General features: G+C 47.7%; 1 protein-coding gene across 2 annotated transcripts in view; it reads right to left on the minus strand.

Annotated features, from left to right (window-relative positions):
- Positions 1-18,322, minus strand: part of LOC106572548 (membrane-associated guanylate kinase, WW and PDZ domain-containing protein 3) — a 314,345-nt gene that overhangs the window by 51,319 nt on the left and 244,704 nt on the right. For both annotated transcript variants that reach the window (XM_014146803.3, XM_014146804.3), the window contains exons 4-6: positions 14,652-14,864; positions 4,227-4,404; positions 1,307-1,386 (exon numbers count right to left, since the gene is read on the minus strand). In XM_014146803.3, coding sequence (XP_014002278.3) covers positions 1,307-1,386; positions 4,227-4,404; positions 14,652-14,864 — 471 coding nt within the window. The remainder of the gene's footprint in view (positions 1-1,306; positions 1,387-4,226; positions 4,405-14,651; positions 14,865-18,322) is intronic.

Below are 18,322 nucleotides of genomic sequence, written 5' to 3' on the forward strand. Positions count from 1 at the left end.
GGGAGGGAGTGAAAGACAAAGCGAGACACAGAGACAGAGAGAGTGGCAGAATACCTGGCCACTGTGACTGACCAAAACTTATGGAAAGCTTTGACTATGTACAGACTTAGTGAGCATAGCCTTGCTATTGAGAAAGGCCACCGTAGGCAGACCTGGCTCTCAAGAGAAGACAGGCTATGTGCACACTGCCCACAAAATGAGGTGGAAACTGAGCTGCACTTCCGAACCTCCTGCCAAATGTATGACCATATTAGAGACACATATTTCCCTCAGATTACACAGATCCACAAAGAATTCGAAGACAAACCCAATTTTGATAAACTCCCATATCTACTGGGTGAAATACCACAGTGTGCCATCACAGCAGCAAGATTTGTGACCTGTTGCCACAAGAAAAGGGCAGCCAGTGAAGAACAAACACCATTGTAAATACAACCCATATTTATGTTTATTTATTTTCCCTTTTGTACTTTAACTATTTGAACATTGTTACAACACTGTATATAGACATAATATGACATTTTAAATGTCTTTATTCTTTAGGAACCTCTGTGAGCGTCATGTTCACTGTTCATTTTGATTGTTTATTTCACTTTTGTTTATTATCTACTTCACTTGCTTTGGCAATGTTAACATGTGTTTTCCATGCCAATAAAGCCCTTGAATTGAGAGAGAGCGAGAGAGAGAGAGAGAGAGAGAGAGAGAGAGAGAGAGAGAGAGAGAGAGAGAGAGAGAGAGAGAAAGGAGAGAGTGAGAGAGATAGAGAATGTGCAGTTGGAAGCAAGGAAATGGAAGCAAGGAAATGTGTAGTTGTTATGCCCATGCTGAAAAAAAATATGGCTTGTCTTTTCCCAGCGGTGTGTGAGTGGAATCTGGAGTGTGTGCTGTCCTGTGACGAACACATGCAGGGGAAAAGAGTGCTTCACGCAAGAGGGGATGGTGGAATTGCCTTTTCAGAGATACAGCACTGATGAGCTCTCCGCAGGTCTCCCTCAAGCCATTAGGGACAGGGGCAGGCTGGGTCCTGCTTAGTGGTTTACTGTCTGTGCGTATGTGTGTTTGTCTATACCATAGGTCACAAACTTCAGTGGCATAGGGGGTCTCCACTCATAATTACAGTATGTTTAATGTGGTGTATTCAGACTGTGGACACTAATGTGTGTGTGAGTGAGAGAGAGTAGAAAAGTAAGAAAGTTTAGTGCTACTACACCGTCTGTATATGAGAATGTGTGTGTGTGTGTGTGTGTGTGTGTGTGTGTGTGTGTGTGTGTGTGTGTGTGTGTGTGTGTGTGTGTGTGATTCTCACCTCCATCCTCACACCTCTCCGGGGGCTTGGCCTTCTTGGCTAGCCTGGGGTCCAGCCAGGTAGTGGTCTTGGTGTTGTGACTGTGGAGACAGAAAGGCACAACTTTAGAAGGTGAACAAAAAGCATCACAACACCACAACAACTAGGTGAAGTATAGCTAGCTATTCACCAGCCAGTGTTTGGAAACCACTGTCCCCTCGCGCTCCCTAACCATTCGGCCAACCCCCAAACAAATCAAAATAAAGGGCCCTTCAAAAACACAAAGTTATGTAATTATTTTGGAATCCAGTGGCTCTTTCAGGGAAAGAACAAAAGGAGCAGGTGCCTTTGAGGGAGAGACGGAGGTAGGGAGAGATGGAGGGAGGGAGAGACGGAGGGAGGGAGGGATGGAGGTAGGGAGAGATGGAGGGAGGGAGAGACGGAGGGAGGGATGGAGGTAGGGAGAGATGGAGGGAGGGAGAGACGGAGGGAGGGATGGAGGTAGGGAGAGATGGAGGGAGGGAGAGACGGAGGGAGGGAGGGAGGTAGGGATAGATGGAGGGAGGGAGGTAGGGAGAGATGGAGGGAGAGATGGAGGTAGGGAGACACGGAGGGAGGGAGGGAGGGAGGTAGGGAGGGAGGGATGGAGGGAGGTAGGGACAGATGGAGGTAGGGACAGATGGAGGTAGGGACAGATGGAGGTAGGGACAGATGGAGGTATGGAGAGGTAGTCAGAACCCGAATAGAGGCAGATAGGTCCTTTGATGGAGAAATGGAAGGAGGGATAGAGGAAAGAAGAGGGGAAAGGAGGGAAAAGTAGAGCCGAACACAGAGAGCAGTGAGAGCAGGCCTCTGGGAGCATTTCATTTGCCGAATTGTTTCTGTGAAGCTAGAATGGACTATTGATTTTAGGCAGGCTACAGCACCTGGCCCTGACTTCTGTAGGCTGTGTGAGCCACACAAACAGACTGACTGGTAAGCAATGGAGGGAGAGGGAGAGGCCCAGCGCTTTAAGCCCAAGCCAAGTACCATCACATCAAACACAGGAAAACAATACACCTGTATTCTAGATGCCAGATGGGTTAAAATAATGAATAATTTCACAAATCCTATTTCATAATTATCATAACAATAATACTATTGTTAACTTCTCCAAGTACTGTACTGCTACTGTACGTCTGAGCCGCAGAGAAACAAGTAGGATACTGTATGTACAGTGAGGGGAAAAAGTATTTGATCCCCTGCTGATTTTGTACGTTTGCCCACTGACAAAGAAATTATCAGTCTATAATTTTAATGGTAGGTTTATTTGAACAGTGAGAGACAGAATAACAACAAATCCAGAAATACGCATGTCAAAAATGTTATAAAATGATTTTCATTTTAATGAGGAAAATAAGTATTTGACCCCTCTGCAAAACATGACTTAGTACTTGGTGGCAAAACCCTTGTCGCAATCACAGAGGTCAGACGTTTCTTGTAGTTGGCCACCAGGTTGGCACACATCTCAGGAGGGATTTTGTCCCACTCCTCTTTGCAGATCTTCTCCAAGTCATTAAGGTTTCGAGGCTGACGTTTGGCAACTCGAACCTTCAGCTCCCTCCACAGACTGGCTAGGCCACTCCAGACCTTAATGTGCTTCTTCTTGAGCCACTCCTTTGTTGCCTTGGCCGTGTGTTTTGGGTCATTGTCATGCTGGAATACCCATCCACGACCCATTTTCAATGCCCTGGCTGAGGGAAGGAGGTTCTCACCCAAGATTTGACGGTACATGGCCCCGTCCATCGTCCCTTTTATGCGGTAAAGTTGTCCTGTCCCCTTAGCAGAAAAACACCGCCAAAGCATAATGTTTCCACCTCCATGTTTGACAGTGGGGATGGTGTTCTTGGGGTCATAGGCAGCATTCCTCCTCCTCCAAACACGGCGAGTTGAGTTGATGCCAAAGAGCTCCACGTTGGTCTCATCTGACCACAGCACTTTCACCCAGTTGTCCTCTGAATCATTCAGATGTTCATTGGCAAACTTCAGACGGCATGTATATGTGCTTTCTTGAGCAGGGGGACCTTGTGGGCGCTGCAGGATTTCAGTCCTTCACGGCGTAGTGTATTACCAATTGTTTTCTTGGTGACTATGGTCCCAGCTCCCTTGAGATCATTGACAAGATCCTCCCGTGTAGTTCTGGGCTGATTCCTCACCGTTCTCATGATCATTGCAACTCCATGAGGTGAGATCTTGCATGGAGCCCCAGGCCGAGGGAGATTGACAGTTCTTTTGTGTTTCAGCCATTTGCGAATAATCGCACCAACTGTTGTCACCTTCTCACCAAGCTGCTTGGCGATGGTCTTGTAGCCCATTCCAGCCTTGTGTAGGTCTACAATCTTGTCCCTGACATCCTTGGAGAGCTCTTTGGTCTTGGCCATGGTGGAGAGTTTGGAATCTGATTGATTGATTGCTCCTGTGGACAGGTGTCTTTTATACAGGTAACAAGCTGAGATTAGGAGCACTCCCTTTAAGAGTGTGCTCCTAATCTCAGCTCGTTACCTGTATAAAAGACACCTGGGAGCCAGAAATCTTTCTAATTGAGAGGGGGTCAAATACTTGTTTCCCTCATTAAAATGCAAATCAATTTATAACATTTTTGACATGCGTTTTTCTGGATTTTGTTGTTGTTATTCTGTCTCTCACTGTTCGAATAAACCTACCATTAAAATTATAGACTGATCATTTCTTTGTCAGTGGGCAAACGTACAAAATCAGCAGGGGATCAAATATACTGTTACAGTGAGGGAAAAAAGTAACACAGACTTTAGAGTGGAACAAACTATTCTCTGAACAAACAAATCACCATGCTCTCTTTCAAAACTACCTCTCGCCACTTCTAGCATCACCAACACCACGCTGGCACTGTACTGGAGTAGAGAACCATAAGACCAACACTTACTCTATGAAGTAAACCATGCCCGTCTCTGTGTAGGCCATCTCCCAGGTCTTGGGCAGCGGTTCCTGGCTCTCGTCACGTGGTAAGGTGCTCCAGGTCCGGAAGTCCACGGCCCCACTACTGGACTGGTTATAGCTGGGCACAGCCTTCCTCCACTCCTGTCCAGCCTTGTCCTTGTGCTCTGTGGCCATATCACCAGAGGGAGAGAAAGACAGGGGGAGGGACAGGGGGAAGGAGAAGGGTGGTGAGCATGTGGAGACTGCATGGTGAGCATGTGGAGGCTGCATGGTGAGAGTGTGGAGGCTGGGTGGCGAGCGTGTGGAGGCTGGGTGGCGAGCGTGTGGAGGCTGGGTGGTGAGCGTGTGGAGGCTGGGTGGTGAGTGTGTGGAGGCTGGGTGGTGAGCGTGTGGAGGCTGGGTGGTGAGCCCTGTGAGCTCCATGCATCTCTCTCTGCGGCTTCCCTGGACAGACTGACTGTAGGCTTTAGACTGTTACACACAGCAAAGAACAGGAGGGAGAGAGAGGGGAGTAGAGAAAGGGAGGGGACAGAGAGAGAGAGAGAGAGAGAGAGAGAGAGAGAGAGAGAGAGAGAGAGAGAGAGAGAGAGAGAGAGAGACGGAAGTGCAGCAAGTGTGCCACAGGATTTGCATGTCAGCAGTGATGTTCTGTAGAGCGAGAGGCTCAACGGCAACAAGGGCAGAGCTGACCAACACCACACTTCAGCCTTACCCAGCCCCGAGCTAAGAACCCAGACCCTATTAGCATCACTAAACCTTGCCCAGTGAGTGTGTGTGTTTTGTGTGTGTGTGTGTGTGTGTGTGTGTGTGTGTGTGTTTTGTGTGCGTGTGTGTGTGCTCTTATCTGCAGGTTTGAATTTGCATGCCTCTGACCTAGCTCATTACTGTATTCAGAGTTGACTTTTGATCTGAAAGGAGAAAGAAAACTATCCATAAAAGAGGAAGAACTGTCAGAAGGAGAGTAAAGTGCTTGACATGAAAATCGAGTGATTTTCTTTACATACAGTACTCATTCAATGGTTTTCTTTATTTTGACTATTTTCTACATTGTAGAATAATAATGAAGACATAAATCCTATGAAATAACACAATCATGTAGTAACCAAAAAAGTGTTAAACAAATCAAAATATATTTCAGATTCTTCAAAGTAGCCACCCTTTGCCTTGATGACAGCTTTGCACACTCTTGGCATTCTCTCAATCAGCTTCACGAGGAATAATTTTCAAACAGTCTTAAAGGTGTTCCCACATATGCTGAACACTTGTTGGCTGCTTTTCCTTCACTCTGCGGTCCAACTCATGCCAAACCATCTCAATTGGGTTGAGGTCGGGGGATTGTGGAGGCCAGGTCATCTGATGCAGCACTCCATCACTCTGCTTCTTTGTCAAATAGCCCTTACACAGCCTGGAGGTGTGTTTTGGGTCATTGTCCTGTTGAAAAACAAATGATAGTCCCACCAAGCGCAAACCAGATGGGATGCGTATCGCTGCAGAATGCTGTGGTAGCCATGCAGGTTACAGTGAGGGAAAAAAGTATTTGAACACCTGCTGATTTTGTACGTTTGCCTACTGACAAAGACATGATCAGTCTAATTTTAATGGTAGGTTTATTTGAACAGTGAGAAACAGAATAACAACAAAAAAATCCAGAAAAACGCATGTCAAAAATGTTATAAATTCATTAGCATTTTAATGAGGGAAATAAATATTTGACCCCCTCTGCAAAACATGACTTAGTACTTGATGGCAAAACCCTTGTTGGCAATCACAGAGGTCAGACGTTTCTTGTAGTTGGCCACCAGGTTTGCACACATCTCAGGAGGGATTTTGTCCCACTCCTCTTTGCAGATCTTCTCCAAGTCATTAAGGTTTCGAGGCTGACGTATGGCAACTCGAACCTTCAGCTCCCTCCACAGATTTTCTATGGGATTAAGGTCTGGAGACTGGCTAGGCCACTCCAGGACCTTAATGTGCTTCTTCTTGAGCCACTCCTTTGTTGCCTTGGCCGTGTGTTTTGGGTCATTGTCATGCTGGAATACCCATCCACGACCCATTTTCAATGCCCTGGCTGAGGGAAGGAGGTTCTCACCCAAGATTTGATGGTACATGGCCCCGTCCATCGTCCCTTTTATGCGGTAAAGTTGTCCTGTCCCCTTAGCAGAAAAACACCCCCAAAGCATAATGTTTCCACCTCCATGTTTGACAGTGGGGATGGTGTTCTTGGGGTCATAGGCAGCATTCCTCCTCCTCCAAACACGGCGAGTTGAGTTGATGCCAAAGAGCTCCACTTTGGTCTCATCTGACCATAGCACTTTCACCCAGTTGTCCTCTGAATCATTCAGATGTTCATTGGCAAACTTCAGACGGCATGTATATGTGCTTTCTTGAGCAGGGGGACCTTGTGGGCGCTGCAGGATTTCAGTCCTTCACGGCGTAGTGTGTTACCAATTGTTTTCTTGGTGACAATGGTCCCAGCTGCCTTGAGATCATTGACAAGATCCTCCCGTGTAGTTCTGGGCTGATTCATCACCGTTCTCATGATCATTGCAACTCCACGAGGTGAGATCTTGCATGGAGCTCCAGGCCGAGGGAGATTGACAGTTCTTTTGTGTTTCAGCCATTTGCGAATAATCGCACCAACTGTTGTCACCTTCTCACCAAGCTGCTTGGCGATGGTCTTGTAGCCCATTCCAGACTTGTGTAGGTCTACAATCTTGTCCCTGACATCCTTGGAGAGCTCTTTGGTCTTGGCCATGGTGGAGAGTTTGGAATCTGATTGATTGATTGCTTCTGTGGACAGGTGTCTTTTATACAGGTAATAGGTTGAGATTAGGAGAACTCCCTTTAAGAGTGTGCTCCTAATCTCAGCTCGTTACCTGTATAAAAGACACCTGGGAGCCAGAAATCTTTCTGATTGAGAGGGGATCAAATACTTATTTCCCCCATTAAAATGCAAATCAATTTATAACATTTTTGACATGCGTTTTTCTGGATTCTTTTGTTGTTATTCTGTCTCTCACTGTTCAAATAAACCTACCATTAAAATTATAGACTGATCATTTCTTTGTCAGTGGGCAAACGTACAAAATCATCAGGGGATCAAATACTTTTTCCCCCTCACTGTAAGTGTGCCCGGAATTCTAAATAAATCACTGACAGTGTCACCAGCAAAGCACCCCCACACAATCACACCTCCTCCTCCATGCTTCACGGCGGGAACCACACATACGGAAATCATCCATTCACTTACTCTGTGTTTCACAGAGCAATGTTCAAACATCTAGTGGAAAGTCTTCCCAGAAGAGTGGAGGCTGATATAACAGCAAAGGGGGGGACCAACTCCATATTAATGCCCATGATTTTGGAATAAGATGTTTGACGAGCAGGTGTCCACATACTATTATACACTACATGACCAAAAGTATGTTTGATGCATGTACAATATGCCTGAATTTATGTCATCCTCCCTGCTACTTTGCAAACCCATTGAGAAAAGCATCCATTCAGTCAGGAGACTCACCAGGGACAGCTATAGGTGATGTGGGTATGATGCACTACATAGGTAAAGGTAGAACTGAGGGTGTCTCGTCAAGAACAAAATAAATAATTTGGAGGAAAAACGTGAATCAAGTGTTCTCTTCATCCAACCCATGCACCCATTGTTGTGTGTACCCAAGGCTATAGTGATAGAAATGGTGTGCAGGGGAACAGCTCAGGTCTGCACGCCTTGCTAATGTCGCTCTCTGTTTGTACAGTCCATGGCCTGTCTAACTGTTCCTAGACCTGTGCTTCAGTCTCTTTTCCTATATTGGTAGAGCATGGCGCTTGGAAAGCCCGGGCCATGGGTTCGATTCCATCTGGTGTCACCCATATGAAAGATGTATGTATGCATGACTGTAAGTCGCATTGGATCAGTGTCAGCTAAATAGCATATATGCAATTGTTATTATTGAGGAGTCTCAGAGTAAGATATGCTGATATAGGATCAGTTTGTCTTTTAGGTCATAATGAAGAAGACTTTATGGACAGCGGGAACCTGATCCTAGATCAGCATACCTCCACTGAGACACTTTATGACTCTCTTACTGTTCTTAGAACTGTGTTTAGCAGCCCAGCCCTCAGGGCCTGCCCAAGGCCCCTCTGATATGCACATCTGCCTGATCACAACTGAGACATTAAATCAGGCAGAGAAAGTACAACCCAGATTCCCAGCTGCAGGCATGACCCTGGAATGGGTACAGGGTACAGTCATGGGCATGGGTCCATGGGACGAGACAGACTGACCATCTGACGGACGGGACGGCTACATTGTCCTCTCTGTCATTGGCACCATGCGGACTCGGAACGGGGGAATGCCCTTTGGACGGAGCCAGAGAGAACCACAGACCAAACAGGGGACAGCTGTGCTGTGGGAACAGAGAGGAGCAGGGGCCAGCTGGAAGCACCCCAAGCCCAGAGGAGAGGCACTCTACAGGGGAAGCCTGGAGGGCAAATGGGACAAGACCAGATGCTGCTCCAGGGATGGCGGGATGGAGAGATGGAGGGATGGATCCCAATGGACCAAATCACTCTCTGTCTATCATATCGTCTACAGTATGTCCCCCATCTGATGTGCATAGTCTCCTCCATGGTACCACAATGGTCTCACCAATGGTCGCTGTATACACCACGGGGTACCTTTTCTTCAGAAAATGTTTTGGCCGTGTTTGGAATCCATTATCTGGATAAAACTCCTTTCCTATATGCCCAGTAGGATGCTGCCTTTTCTCTACGAGCTGTGGCACTTGTGGTTTTTGTTTTGTTTACAGTTCATGTGATGATAATATCTCCAAGGGAAATAAAACAAGAACAAACTGTATCCCTTTAACCAGGGATTTCTACATTATTGATCCAGCTAGATGGAGAACGACTTGAGTTTGTAGAGTTTTGATTTAGAAGTGACATTCTGTGAGGGACAGATGGATAATCCTGGGATGTCCTATTTGTGGGAAAGAGAAATGAGTGTGATGGAGGGTGGAGGAAATGAGGGTGATGGTGGGTGGAGGGAATGAGGGTGATGGTGGGTGGAGGGAATGAGGGTGGAGGGAAATGAGGGTGATGGAGGGTGGAGGGAATGAGGGAATGAGGGTGATGGTGGGTGGAGGAAATGAGGGTGATGGTGGGTGGAGGAAATGAGGATGATGGTGGGTGGAGGGAATGAGGGTGGAGGGAAAGAGGGTGATGGAGGGTGGAGGGAATGAGGGTGATGGTGGGTGGAGGAAATGAGGGTGATGGTGGGTGGAGGAAATGAGGGTGATGGTGGGTGGAGGAAATGAGGGTGATGGAGGGAATGAGGGTGATGGAGGGAATGAGGGTGGAGGAAATGAGGGTGATGGTGGGTGGAGGGAATGAGGGTGATGGTGGGTGGAGGGAATGAGGGTGATGGTGGGTGGAGGGAATGAGGGTGATGGTGGGTGGAGGAAATGAGGGTGATGGAGGGAATGAGGGTGATGGAGGGAATGAGGGTGGAGGGAATGAGGGTGATGGTGGGTGGAGGGAATGAGGGTGATGGTGGGTGGAGGGAATGAGGGTGATGGTGGGTGGAGGAAATGAGGGTGATGGTGGGTGGAGGAAATGAGGGTGATGGTGGGTGGAGGGAGGGAATGAGGGTGATGGAGGGAATGAGGGTGGAGGGAATGAGGGTGATGGTGGGTGGAGGGAATGCGGGTGATGGTGGGTGGAGGGAATGAGGGTGATGGTGGGTGGAGGGAATAAGGGTGATGGAAGGTGGAGGAAATGTGGGTGATGGTGGGTGGAGGGAATAAGGGTGATGGGTGGAGGGAATGAGGGTGATGTGGGTGGAGGGAATGAGGGTGAAGGTGGGTGGAGGGAATAAGGGTGATGGTGGGTGGAGGAAATGAGGGTGGAGGGAATGAGGGTGATGGAGGGTGGAGGGAATGAGGGTGATGGAGGGTGGAGGAAATGAGGGTGATGGTGGGTGGAGGGAATGAGGGTGATGGTGGGTGGAGGGAATGAGGGTGGAGGGAATGAGGGTGATGGAGGGTGGAGGGAATGAGTGTGATGGTGGGTGGAGGAAATGAGGGTGATGGTGGGTGGAGGAAATGAGGGTGATGGTGGGTGGAGGGAATGAGGGTGATGGTGGGTGGAGGAAATGAGGGTGATGGTGGGTGGAGGGTGGAGGGAATGAGGGTGATGGTTGGTGGAGGGAATGAGGGTGATGGTGGGTGGAGGGAATGAGGGTGATGGTGGGTGGAGGAAATGAGGGTGATGGTGGGTGGAGGGAATGAGGGTGATGGTGGGTGGAGGAAATGAGGGTGATGGTGGGTGGAGGGAATGAGGGTGGAGGGAATGAGGGTGATGGTGGGTGGAGGGAATGCGGGTGATGGTGGGTGGAGGGAATGAGGGTGATGGTGGGTGGAGGGAATAAGGGTGATGGAAGGTGGAGGAAATGTGGGTGATGGTGGGTGGAGGGAATAAGGGTGATGGGTGGAGGGAATGAGGGTGATGGTGGGAATGAGGGTGATGGTGGGTGGAGGGAATGAGGGTGATGGTGGGTGGAGGGAATGAGGGTGAAGGTGGGTGGAGGAAATGTAGGTGATGGTGGGTGGAGGAAATGTGGTTGATGGGTGGAGGGAATGAGGGTGATGGTGGGTGGAGGGAATGAGGGTGATGGTGGGTGGAGGGAATGAGGGTGAAGGTGGGTGGAGGAAATGTAGGTGATGGTGGGTGGAGGAAATGTGGTTGATGGGTGGAGGGAATGAGGGTGATGGTGGGTGGAGGGAATGAGGGTGATGGTGGGTGGAGGGAATGAGGGTGATGGTGGGTGGAGGGAATGAGGGTGATGGTGGGTGGAGGGAATGAGGGTGATGGAAATAAAAGCCCTTTCTCTTTCTCATCCCTCTTTCTCTCATTTTGAGCAGCATGGGCAGCTATTGTTAAGCCAGAACAAATTGCTCTCCGACAAAGTGAAAGAGTGAATGTCCGAGCATATTAGGCTCCCTGGGATGTCGCCATTGGTTGACCTGTGATGCATTAGGGGCACTAGTTGCGTTCAAATCAAGTCAAAGCAAATGTTATTAGTCACATGCGCCGAATACAACAGATTTAGACCTTACAGTGAAATGCTTACTTACGAGCCCCTAACCGACAATGCAGTTAAAAAAAATATGGATAAGAACCAGAGATAAAAGAACCAAGTAATTAAAGAGCAGCAGTAAAAAATAACAACGGGGGTGCCGGTACAGAGTCAATGTGCGGGGGCACCGGTTAGTTGAGGTAGTATGTACATGTAGGTGGAGTTAAATAAAGTGACTATGCATAGATGACAACAGAGAGTGGCAGTGGTGTGGAGAGGGGAGGGGGCAATGTGAATAGTCTGGGTAGCCATTTAACTAGATGTTCAAGAGTCTTATGGCTTGGGGGTAGAAGCTGTTTAGAAGCCTCTTGGACCGAGACTTGGCGCTCCTGTACCGCTTGCCGTGTGGTAGCAGAGAGAACAGTCTATGACTCGGGTGGCTAGAGTCTTTGACAATTTTCAGGGCCTTCCTCTGATACTGCCTGGTACAGAGGTCCTGGATGGCAGGAAGCTTGGCCCCAGTGATGCACTGGGCCGTTCACACTACCCTCTGTAGTGCCTTGCGGTCGGAGGCCGAGCAGTTGCCATACCAGGCAGTGATGCAACCAGTCAGGATGCTCTCGATGGTCCAGCTGTATAATCTTTTGAGGATCTGAGGACTCATGCCAAATTGTTCAGTCTCCTGAGGGGGAATAGGTTTTGCCGTGCCCGCTTCACGACAGTCATGCTGTGCTTGGACCATGTTAGTTTGTTGGTGATGTGGACACCAAGGAACTTGAAGCTCTCAACCTGCTCCACCGCAGCCCCGTTGATGAGAATGTGGGCGTGCTAGGTCTTCTTTTTCCTGTAATCCACAATCATCTCCTTTGTCTTGATCACGTTGAAGGAGAGGTTGTTGTCCTGGCACCACATGGCCAGGTCTCTGACGTCCTCCCTACGGACTGTCTCGTTGTTGTCGGTGATCAGGCCTACCACTGTTGTGTCATCGGCAAATGTAATGATGGTGTTGGAGTCGTGCCTGGCTGTGCAGTCATGAGTGAACAGGGAGTACAGGAGGGGGCTGAGCACGCACCCCTGAGGAGCCCCTGTGTTGAGGATCAGCGTGGTGGATATGTTGTTACCTACCCTTACCACCTGGGGGCGGCCCATCAGGAAGTCCAGGATCCAGTTGCAGAGGGAGGTGTTTAGCCCCAGGGTCCTTAGGTTATTGATAAGCTTTGAGGGTACTATGTTGTTGAAAGCTGAGCTGTTGTCAACACATTCTCACATAGGTGTCCCTTCTGTCCTGGTGGGAAAGGGCAGTGTGGAGTGCAATAGAGACTGCATCATCTGTGGATCTGTTGGGGCGGTATGCAAATTGGAGTGGGTCTAGGGTTTCTGGGATGATGGTGTTGATGTGAGCCATGACCAGCCTTTCAAAGCACAAGATGGCTACAGACGTGAGTGCTACGGGTCGGTAGTCATTTAGGCAGGTTACCTTAGTGTTCTTGGGCACAGGCACTATGGTGGTCTGCTTAAAACATGTTGGTATTACAGACTCGGACAGGGAGAGGTTGAAAATGTCAGTGAAGACACTTGCTAGATGGTCAGCGCATGCTCGCAGTACATGTACTGGTAATCCGTCTGGCCCTGCGGCCTTGTGAATGTTGACCTGTCTAAAGGTCTTACTCACATCGGCTGCGGAGAGCGTGATCACACACTGGTCCGGTACAGCTGGTGCTCTCATGCATGTTTCAGTGTTATTTGCTTCAAAGCGAGCATAGAAGTAGTTTAGCTCATCCGGTAGGCTTGTGTCACTGGGCAGCTCTTGGCTGTGCTTCCCTTTGTAGTCTGTAATGGTTTGCAGACCCTGCCACATCCGACAAGCATCAGAGCCGGTGTAGTACGACTCGATCTTAGTCCTGTATTGACGCTTTGCCTATTTGATGGTTCGTCTGAGGGCATAGCGGGATTACTTATAAGCTTCCGAGTTAGAGTGCCGCTCCTTGAAAGCGGCAGCTTTAGCCTTTAGCTCAGTGCGGATGCTGCCTGTAATCCATGGTTTCAGGTTGGGGTATGTATGGTCACTGTGGGGACGACATCATCGATGCATTTATTGATGAAGCCAATGACATGTGGTGTACGCCTCAATGCCATTGGAGGAATCCCGGAACATATTCCAGTCTGTGCTAGCAAAACAGTCCTGTAGCTTAGCATCTGCTTCTTCTGACCACTTTTTTATTGATCTAGTCACTGGTGCTTCCTGCTTTAATTTATGCTTGTAAGCAGGAATCAGGAGGATAGAATTATGGTCAGATTTACCAAATGGAGGGCGAGGGAGAGCTTTGTATGCATCACTGTGTGTGGAGTATTGGTGGTCCAGAGTTATTTTCCCTCTGGTTGCACATTTAACATGTTGATAGAAATGAGGTAAAACTGATTTAAGTTCCACTGCATTAAAGTCCCTGGCTACGAGGAGCACTGCCTCTGGGTGAGCGTTTTCTTGTTTACTTATGGCGGAATACAGCTCATTCACTGCTATCTTGGTGCCAGCCTCTGACTGTGGTGGTATGTAAACAGCTTCAAAGAATATAGATGAGAACTCTCTCGGTAGGTAATGTGGTCTGCAGTTTATCATGAGAAATTTTACCTCAGGCGAGCAATGGCTCTATACTTCCTTAGATATTGTGCACCAGCTGTTGTTTACAAAAATACATAGACCGCCGCCGCTTGTCTTACCAGACGCTGCTGTTCTATCCTGCCGGTACATAGTATAGCCAGCCAGCTGTATGTTGATATTGTCGTCGTTCAGCCAAGACTCCGTGAAGCATAAGATGTTACAGTTTTTAATGTCCCGTTGATAGTTTAATCTTCCCAATAACTCATCCATTTCCTTGTCCAAAGATGGCATGTTTGCAAGCAGAACTGAGGGGAGTGGGGGTTTATTCGATCGCCTCCTACTCCTCAGAAGACAGCCCGCCCTCTGGCCTCTCTTTCTCCGCCTCCTCTTCACGCAGATCACTGGGGTCGGGGCCTGTTCCCGAGGGAGCCGTATATTGGGATCGTCAGAGTCGTGAAAGAAGGAAAAGGACTCTGCTAGTCCGTGGTGAGTAATCGCAGTCCTTATGTCTAGAAGTTATTTTCGGTCATAAGAGACGGTAGCGGCAACGTTATGTACAAAAATAGTAAAAAAAGAAATTGCAAACAACGCAGATAAACAAACAAAAAACACAAATCGGTTCTGCTCCGGCGCCATTTTAACTACCAACAATATCAATGTTGTTGATGATCAGTTTGAGGCAGTTTGTGGGAGAGGATGGGAACATGTTGCAGGACAACATGGACAGGACATCTTACCTGTGAGTCCGTTGACCAGGGGAGACCTCTCTCTCTCCTCCTCGTCCTCCTCCTCGGGGGCTGCACTGTCCTTCCTGTCCATTTTGCTGACGGAGGTGGTGCGTTTCCTCTGGACCTCTGAATCAAACTCCTCATCAAACAGCACCTGATCTACCAGGTCAGGCTGCACCGGGCTGGGCTCTGCTGGGGGCTTGGGCGTCCCGTAGTAGTTCCCTGGTAGAGAACACACACAGCAGTGTCAATCGAAACAGTCAGTAACCTGGTGGAGACGATGATACTTTATTAATCCCCAAGGGGAAGTTAGGTTGTGGAAACAATGACAACTGTCTGATTACAATGAATACAGCACTGGTCAAAAGTTTTAGAACAGCTTCTCATTCAAGAGTTTTTCTTTATTTTTTACTATTTTATAACACATATGGAATCATGTAGTAACCAAAAAATTGTTTAAAAAAATCAAAACATATTTTATATTTGAGATTCTTCAAATAGCCACCCTTTGCCTTGATGACAGCTTTGCACACTCTTGGCATTCTCTCAACCAGCTTCATGAGGTAGTCACCTGGAATGCATTTCAATTAACAGGTGTGCCTTCTTAAAAGTACATTTGTGGAATTTCTTTCCTTCTTATTACATTTGAGCCAATCAGTTGTGTTGTGACAAGGTATACAGCAGATAGCCCTATTTGGTAAAAGACCAAGTCCATATTATGGCAAGAACAGCTCAAATAAGCAAAGAGAAACGACAGTCTGTTATTATTTTAAGACATGAAGGTCAGTCAATCCGTAAAATTTCAAGAACTTTGAAAGTTTCTTCAAGTGCAGTCGCAAAAACAATCAAGAGCTCTGATGAAACTGGCTCTCATGAGGACCGACCACCACATGAAAGGAAGACCCAGCGTTACCTCTGCTGCAGAGGATAAGCTCATTAGAGTTACAAGCCTCAGAAATTGCAGCCCAAATAAATACTTCACAGAGTTCAAGTAACAGACACATCTCAACACCAACTGTTCAGAGGAAACTGCGTGAATCAGGCCTTCATGGTCGAATTGTTGCAAAGAAACCACTACTAAAAGACTCCAATAATAATAAGAGACATGCTTGGGCCAAGAAACACGAGCAATAGACATTAGACCGGTGAAAATGTGTCCTTTGGTCTGGAGTCCAAATTGGCGATTTTTGGTTCCAACCGCCGTGTCTTTGTAAGACGCAGTGTGGGTGAACGGATGATCACCGCATGTGTATTTCCCATCGTAAAGCATGGAGGAGGAGGTGTTATGGTGTGGGAGTGCTTTGCTGGTGACATTGTCAGTGATTTATTTAGAATTCAAGGCACACTTAACCAGCATGGCTATCACAGCATTCTGCAGCGATACGCCATCCCATCTGGTTTGGGCTTAGTGGGACTATCATTTGTTTTTCAACAGGACAATGGCCCAACACACCTCCAGGCTGTGTAAGGGATATTTTACCAGGAAGGAGAGTGATGGAGTGCTGCATCAGATGACCTGGCCTCCACAATCACCTGACCTCAACCCAAATGAGATGGTTTGGGATGAGTCGGACCGCAGAGTGTTGGAAAAGCAGCCAACAAGTTCTCAGCATATGTGGGAACACCTTTAAGACTGATGGAAAAGCATTCCAGGTGCAGCTGGTTGAGAGAATGCCAAGAGTGTGCAAAGCTGTCATCAAGGCAATGGGTGGCTATTTGAAGAATCTGAAATATAAAATATATTTGGATTTGTTTAACACTTTTTGGGCTACTACATGAATCCATATGTGTTATTTCATTGCTTTGATGTCTTCACTATTATTTTACGATGTAGAAAATAGCAAAAATTAAAAAAAACGATTGAATGAGTAGGTGTTCTAAAACTTTGGAGCGGTAGTGTATATGGCAGGTGCACACACGCATACACGCACACAGAGAGAGAGAGGGAGGTTAGAGATAGCCGGTCAGAAACAGTCGTTCAATGACAGCCCTGGAGGAGAGATAGGACAGTTTATACTCAGCATGTCAACACTAAAAAGGGAAATGGATTCCCCACTGTAATGCAGCTCTGACCATAGCCTGGGCTCACTCTCCCTCTCTCCTTCCCCATCTCTCTCTCTCTTCTTATTGTCATATTTACTGCAGTGCAGTGCTGGGCTGTGCTCCCCAGAGCCCCGTGACAGAAGCCTTTATCCAGGACAGACCGGGCGAGGCGCTGCCTGGTTCTATTGGCTCTACTGGCTGTATTTTATTGTCCTGTGTTGTGTACTGTGGTGCCCAGGGCCAAAACAGCACAACTCCCTCCGTGAGGAGAGGAACACTCTTTTTTTACTCCCTCCCTCCCTCCCTCCCTCCCTCCCCTCCCTCCCTCCCTCCCTCCCTCCCTCCACTTCTCTCTCTCCCTCCCTCCACTTCTCTCTCTCTCTCCCTTGCCTTCTCTCTCTCTCTCTCTCTCTCTCTCTCTCTCTCTCTCTCTCCCTCCCTCCCTCCCTCGCTCACCTTCTCTCTCTCCCTCGCCTTCTCTCTCTCCTACTGTGGGAAAGTTGACCCAATTTCTCGATTTCTTTTCGCCTCCTCACAGCTAACCAGACAGAACAATCTAAAGAAAGAGAGGAAGGGGGAGAAACAGCAACTCAGGAGGGTATACATGTTGATTCATTTTGCTGTTCCCTCTCTTCCCTCTGCCCCTGGGAAGCCAGTCCTCCAGTGGCGCTGACTTTAGAGTAGAATGCAAAACGAACTCCTAGAGTTTCTCAGCCTATCTGGGGGGGTGGTGAGTTACAGTTCTATCAGTGGAGGCTGCTGAGGGGAGGACAGCTCATAATAATGGCTGGAACGGGGCGAATGAAACCATGTGTTTGACACCATTCCGCTTCAGCCATTACCACGAGCCTGTCCTCCCCAATTAAAGTGACAACAACCTCCTGTAAGCTACATGTACCATCGAGAGTTATTACATGTGGAGAAACATCTCTCAACAACCTAGTAGTCCATTTACAACACCGATGGGTATTCATGGGAAAAATACCCCAACATCTAAGAGTAAACCTAGCTCAATGTGTTATGAAACATAGGCCCAGACCTGCACAGCCAAATTAAAGATGTCATTATTAACTTATTAACATACACTGAGTATGACGGACTGACCAGGTGAATCCAGGTGAATCCAGGTGAAAGCTATGATCCCTTATTGATGTCACTTGTTAAATCCACTTCAATCAGTCTAGATGAAGGGGAGGAGACAGGTTACAGAAGGATCTTTAAGACTTGAGACATGGATTGTGTGTGTGTGTGCTATTCAGAGGGTCAAACAATAGGTTCCTGTGTGTATCCAGAATGGTCCACCACCCAAAGGACCTCCGGACAATTCGACAACTGGGGGAATCATTGGAGTCAACATGGGCTGGCATTCCTGAGGAACGCTTTTGGTTTTTAGTCCAAGACTCTTGGCTCTCTCTTTAATTTATTCATAATAGAAACAAATAATTGTAATTATTTACACCCTGTATTAAGTTAATAGCTTATGGGTTGCTTATTTAACAATCTGGCCTTAATGGCCATGTACTCTTATGTCTAGATTACCACCCCTCAGAGCCTGGATCCTCTCTAGGTTTCTTCCTAGGTTCCTGCCTTTCTAGGGAGTTTTTCCTAGCCACCGTGCTTCTACATCTGCATTGCTT

This window comes from Salmo salar, chromosome 15 (assembly GCF_965601325.2).
Source record: "Salmo salar chromosome 15, fSalSal1, whole genome shotgun sequence".
Lineage (NCBI taxonomy): Eukaryota > Metazoa > Chordata > Actinopteri > Salmoniformes > Salmonidae > Salmo > Salmo salar.